The sequence below is a fragment of the Seriola dumerili genome, unplaced genomic scaffold, assembly GCF_002260705.1.
Source record: "Seriola dumerili isolate Sdu_G_001 unplaced genomic scaffold, Sdu_1.0 BDQW01000088.1, whole genome shotgun sequence".
Taxonomy (NCBI): Eukaryota; Metazoa; Chordata; class Actinopteri; order Carangiformes; family Carangidae; genus Seriola; species Seriola dumerili.
In genome coordinates this window covers 2,667,783-2,673,973 of record NW_019174343.1, presented here as the reverse complement: position 1 = coordinate 2,673,973, position 6,191 = coordinate 2,667,783, and the positions used below count along the sequence as shown (strand labels likewise).

At 39.7% G+C, this 6,191-nt stretch overlaps 1 protein-coding gene across 1 annotated transcript in view; it reads left to right on the top strand.

The window, feature by feature from the left end:
* Positions 1–717: 717 nt before the first annotated feature.
* Positions 718–6,191, top strand: part of LOC111221678 (casein kinase II subunit alpha-like) — a 10,009-nt gene continuing 4,535 nt past the window's right edge. The window contains exons 1-7 of the mRNA XM_022745170.1: positions 718–994; positions 1,090–1,201; positions 1,307–1,408; positions 4,468–4,518; positions 4,808–4,867; positions 5,161–5,244; positions 5,479–5,640. Of these exons, the coding sequence (XP_022600891.1) occupies positions 894–994; positions 1,090–1,201; positions 1,307–1,408; positions 4,468–4,518; positions 4,808–4,867; positions 5,161–5,244; positions 5,479–5,640 (672 nt within the window). The 5' untranslated portion in view covers positions 718–893. The remainder of the gene's footprint in view (positions 995–1,089; positions 1,202–1,306; positions 1,409–4,467; positions 4,519–4,807; positions 4,868–5,160; positions 5,245–5,478; positions 5,641–6,191) is intronic.

Genomic DNA, 6,191 nt, shown 5'->3' with positions numbered 1-6,191 from the left:
CACTGAATTTAATGTTGATTGGTCTAGCAAGCTAATGCCTAATGGGGCAATTGATCGGGTCGGTCTGGAAAATATATTCATTCATGTTGCGGCGGTGGATTACAAACAATTAAATCTTCAGTTATTAACTGTTACTTAGACCTATGAATACAATTTTTACTGGCGAGGCTCACTGTAATAGATGATACATTGGAACAATCGATATTATTGGGATATTTGACGTGTGGTTGTATTAGGCACTTATTCATAGTCAGTGTATCAGTGTTTGGAGAAGCAGGCAGGAGTACCGGCGCAGAGGCTGAGCAGTGTACTACCGTGGAGGGGGACCTATAGGGTTTGTGAGCTTAGAGAGCAAAACAGTACTAGCAGTTAAAGGTTTGCTAGCTTAAGATAGCCTTGCAGCAGTGAACTTGGCATTTTCGTCAATGTCAGCAAAGGGATGTACTAATACATAATGAATACATGACGTTTCTGATAAATTAATTAAGGGGCAATGTCAAACAAACTGGTGTGGGGCTTTGTGGCTTTTCTTCATTTGATATCATTGTAAATGTATGGCTGGAGACACTGCATACACCAGTGATGAAGGTACTGCAATACTGTGATGTAGCGGGATGAATCAGGAATTCAATTTCTCTAATCTTTAATTTTCTCCCAACTTCTATGTTAGCTATTCCACCGTGCCCCTGGTGCCCCCCCCTTCCCCCTCCCCCCGTCCTCAAACAACCCCCCTTCCCCCCTTCCATCCCCCCAAAAAACCCTTGGCCTGTTGGGATCAACCTCCCTTGTTCCCTACCTTCCCTCGTCTTCCTATCTTCCACCCATCCTCCCTGAACTCCAACCGTCCTCTGCTGCAATAAGATCTCTCCATCCCATCCGCCAAGCTGTCGGACATGTCAGGACCCGTGCCGAGCCGGGCCCGTGTGTACACTGAGGTCAACACCCACCGGCCCAGGGAGTACTGGGACTACGAGTCCCATGTAGTTGAATGGGGGTAAATACCTTGTTGACCCGCACATAATTCTTGCAACATGCTGTTTGGGAATGCTTTAACCCAGCTGATGTATGGTTGTGATTTTTCCTCCGCAGAAACCAGGATGACTTTCAGTTAGTGCGGAAGCTTGGGCGTGGCAAGTACAGTGAAGTTTTTGAGGCAATCAACATCACCAATAATGAGAAAGTTGTGGTGAAGATACTGAAGGTAAATCTATCCAGAGACAGAGGTGTAGATTGAGTCAGTGACTCTGATTGAATGATAAGGCTCTATCCTGAACTCCATCTAACTGTCTCTTCCTTTTCCCTTTAGCCTGTGAAGAAAAAGAAAATCAAGCGTGAGATTAAGATTTTGGAGAATTTACGCGGAGGTCCTAACATCATCTCCCTCATAGATATTGTGAAAGACCCTGTAGTAAGTAAAGTATAATTATTTTTCAAGAACACTTGAATCTTTGGTCATGGTTATAGCAAATGCTATATTTAAATGATATCTATATTTTTGTGTGTTTTCCTGATAACATGTTTTAACATTTTATGAAAAAACAAACTGGTCTGGGTTCTGAAATATGATTACTGTACCAATAGCGTGGTGAGCCCACCACCTGTGCAAGCTTATCGATTTCACTTGGGTTGGAGAAGTATGTGTCTGTAAGTACTAAGTGAGCTGTGGCTTTAAGTTAGATGTATCTAAGCATTTATAGTCTTGTACTCCTAACTTGTGCCAGGGCTTTCTCTAAAAATGGAACAACAGTGCATTGTTATTATATTATGATATGCCAGTGCCATCATAAACATTTATAATCCATATAGATTCAATTCTGTTTTGAATTTAAAAAAAGAGCAGATTGCAGGATGGCAGTCCTAGTGGATCAATGTGTAGGAAAGTGATACAAAAACTAGATTTAAAATAGAGTGCATTACTAATGATAATATCATCTTTACAAATTGAATGAGAAGTTGAATGAAGGGTTCGGCGATAAGACCAAACTGAGACTGAGTGAATGATAGAGTTCAGTGATTGAGTTACACCATTGGTCAACTGAATGCTGTGTGGCACGAACAGTTTCTATGAGAGGGGTGTGTAGAACCTGCAGAGTTATCAACTTAGCCCGTTTGTTGCAAGAGACTTTTTTGCAAAAAAAGCACCTAATGACTTTTTGGGCATACCTTAGTTACCTTCCATAGAGAAGAGGCACCAGCAGATGTTAAAGTGGGCCCGACCATCTGGAACGACCGTTCATCACACAAGATAATGGAACTTCTAACTTCATTATTGCATAAGAAGCAATGTAGTGATGGGGATTCTGGGTCTTTTTAGTGAGTCAGATCATTTAGCTCAGTTCTGCAAACAGTTCTTCATTTAGGAGCACTTCTGGCCCTTATAATTCAGCCAAATTTAGCAATGTTTTTAGGTTTGATTGGTATAGTGTAATTATACTAAACATAATCTCCAGAATACCATTATTTTACATTATGTTTTGTATAAAAACATTAATGTAGAAACATCAAAAACTTATACATGTGTGTAATGAGTTGCCCTGCTCCGCCTTTTAACCTAATGGTGTGGTCTAGAGGTGGGCGATCTCATGAACTTATATCATGGACAATTTTACTTTGGCATGTGATCTACTTTTCAGATGAATCATACAGTTCGCATCATTAAAAGGTGCTATATTAAGAAATTTTCATTTTAAAAGTTCAGTGGCTGCTAACCAGCCTGTTTTCATGTTAAACAACTAGCCTGCTAACTGCAGCATGCACAGCAACTGAACTTTCAAATCAAAACACATATAGCACCTAATGAATAAATAACAGAGCTGCTCAATGAATACTCTATATGAACCAAGCAAAAAGTGTGACTGGTTGTGACACAATTTATAAACCGAAGACAGCATCGTGGGTGACGAATAATGGCTGTCAGACAAGCATCCAAAAGAAGTATCAAAATGGCAAAAAGATGATATTAGTTGTCAGCAGCGAGTATACAACAGTTTTCAACTATGTCCTAAATTTTGAACATTGACCATATGTGGTCCAGCCACATACTAGATTTTGACCCCTTTTTTCAGACAAAATTTGATTCAAAAATAGTTTTCTTTATTAAAACTCTACATTATATTTGTGCAAGATCAACATCAGATCAATAATAACCTGACTTGTTATATGTGGTGACACTGCAAAATTAGGCAGCTTAAGTCTGCTGTTTAGTAGCTGGGGTTTTGGAATTGGGATAGGAGCTAGCATCAGAATCTTGAGGAGACACACGTTGCTCCCCTTCCTCTACCAACAGGTTTGTTCTAACCGTACTCCTACGCCTAGTAGAGCGGTCTTTGTACCTGGATGGGTCAGGCCACCCAATCAGAACCTTCTGCAGTTGAGGTAAATAAAGGCCACACTAGCTATTTGAGGAGATACTGTAAACTGTTGTGAATCTGCTGTAAACACCCCCTGATGACATAACAGAAATTTGTTCATGCCAAGTCATTTGGAAAGAGCAATGGCCAATGGGAAAAGTCCAACACTCAGTCACTAATGGTATAACTTCACCACTCACCCAACTCTGTCACTCAGTCATTGACAAAGAAACAACAACAGTCATTCTCTTCTTTGTATTTGTGTGAAAAAATGAAAATGAGACTCACCTGTCGCCACCTGAGATAATCTATAGTGTTTGATGATGCAATTTGTTGATGAACCAGTTGACTGAAGATGCATTACAGACAAATGGTGTTTTATTGAAAAAACACAAGTAAAAACGCCATAAGATTTTCAGCTTCCTTTTACATCATTGTAAATTGAATACATTTTGATTTGCAGTTTTAATACATTACTTGGGCCCTGGCAACTTGTGATCTTAGATGCAGATTAATAGCATATAAAGTAGTACATAGCAGTTAGTTCACACTGTAAGCAACAAATGATCGTTTGTGAATAAATGGTCAGCAGTTTTAGTGTCAAAATAATTTGCCAGCAAGTGCTAAGTACACTGCATTAAAAGAAAAGAAAAGACTTATATTAACCCAACATTGGATTCACTGTTAAAAGTCTTGTTTTGGAGATGTCATTTAACTAGAATTTAAAATCAAACTGTAGAAATAGCCCGTCCTGAATGGCTGTATTTCCTATCATCAGTGGTGAAGCTGGTGAGTTAAAAATCAAAACAAGAGAAATTGTAATTGCTGAAATTTGAATGCCTAGTGACAGCCAATATCTGTCCTGATGACTGTTCATATGCTGACTGAGTTTCCCTGCTCACTCATATCTACAGGAAACAAACAGACATAATGAAATTTAGCCATAGTGTTGCTCACAGTGTGGCTGCCTAGTTGGTTCATACAGCATTTGCATTAGTGCCATAACTTATAACAGTGTTACTGTTTCAGCCAAACAGATGAATTTAACTACACGTGTTAGTAGATATTGTTGGTTGAGACTGCAACATATCAAATAAAAACCTATTATATTTTGCAGTCCCGCACACCCGCTTTGGTCTTTGAACATGTCAACAACACAGACTTCAAGGTAGGAACTAAACTTTTCATAATTTATAAACCTTTGTTGTGTGAGATAATGGATACCTCCTTTCTTGGCATACTAGTGGTTTTTCTGTACACGTGTGTGTATGTGATGGAGGAAAATAAAAGTCCAGTGTTATGTCTTCGGTGCCAGAAAGTCAACCATCTTCTGGTTCTATCCTCAGTCACTGGCACAATCCTACCAGGTGCTGTCTGATGTCTGACTGTTCCATCAATGTGTGTTGTCCATTACCTGTATTACAATAGAAAGACTAATTACTTGCTTTGGTTTCCAGCAACTGTACCAGACCCTGACAGACTATGACATCCGGTTCTACATGTACGAGATCCTCAAAGTGAGTCCTCCAGCCGCATCTTGGCTCATAATGTGTTCCCTCTAAACACCCTGAGGCTGGTGAAGCATTAGGTCCTCAGATGAGGGTTAAATGCATTTTGAAAGAAGCTTATTGTTGTTTTGTTTGGTTTGGTTTTTGTACATGCTTTGGTTCTCATACAGTTTCAAACCTCGCCTCTGGTTTTTCCATCAACACCTTGTGTGTTGTCCAGTATTTTGTTGCTGTTTTAAAATTTCTGGGTAGAAAAACCTTTTGACCAATGGATGACAAGGCCCTGCTGCTCTTTTCTATAGGCCCTGGACTACTGCCACAGCATGGGAATTATGCATAGAGATGTGAAGCCACATAACGTGATGATTGATCATGAACACCGCAAGGTGAGTGATAAACACAATCGCTGTTTGTGCCCCTTTGGCCAAAACAAAAAAGTATCTGAAATATTAAATTGAACTATTAACCAAGTTTAATCATTATTGTTGTTGTGTAGCTTTTTGTTTGCCTGTTCTTTGCTGCCTTTTTGTGCTTGGACTCATTAATTCAGTTTTCATTTACTTTGCTTTGTTGAACAGTAATACATGAGCTCTCTAACTGCTTCATTTCTTTGTCTGTAGTTACGCCTTATTGACTGGGGCCTGGCAGAGTTTTACCATCCGGGACAGGAGTATAATGTCAGAGTCGCCTCTCGCTACTTTAAAGGACCTGAGCTCTTAGTGGACTATCAGGTATGCCTGTGTGCTAGTATGCTTCAGGTGGATTTTAATTATGTCATTGGTGTTTACTGAGAGCCTTTTGTAAGTCCTTTTGCTTTGTTTGTGATTTATCAGTTACACACAATCTGAAACACTGCTGGGCACATTTAAGTGTTTCACAGGGGAGTTGCAGATGGTGCATCTCAAAGCTTTTGTCCTTGCATTTATAAGGGCCGGAGTACAAAGGATGCTAGGGCCGGAAAGGTCTCTGTCATTGAAGGTGCAATAAACCTATTGCTTTTGTAGAGATTATTATTATTATTATTCTGCTGGGAAAATGCATTTTTGAGGGGCTCTGGCTGCTTGAAAACTCATGAAAAAACAAATCTCTGAGGCCTTTATGGAGTGTAAAAACTCACAAAACCTTGCACCCATGTTCAGTATTTCAATTTGATATTGCAATTGGGCATGAAAGTGGCACTTCGGCTTTTTGAGTTGTGCTTGAAAACAAACAAAATGTTGCACATGGATCTCAATATCTGAAGTGAGTGTGATGATTTGCTGCTGTATTCTTGCAAACACTGATCTCTTGCTTGTTCAGCCTGGGAGGAGGGGTCAGTGGTTGAATGGTGTTA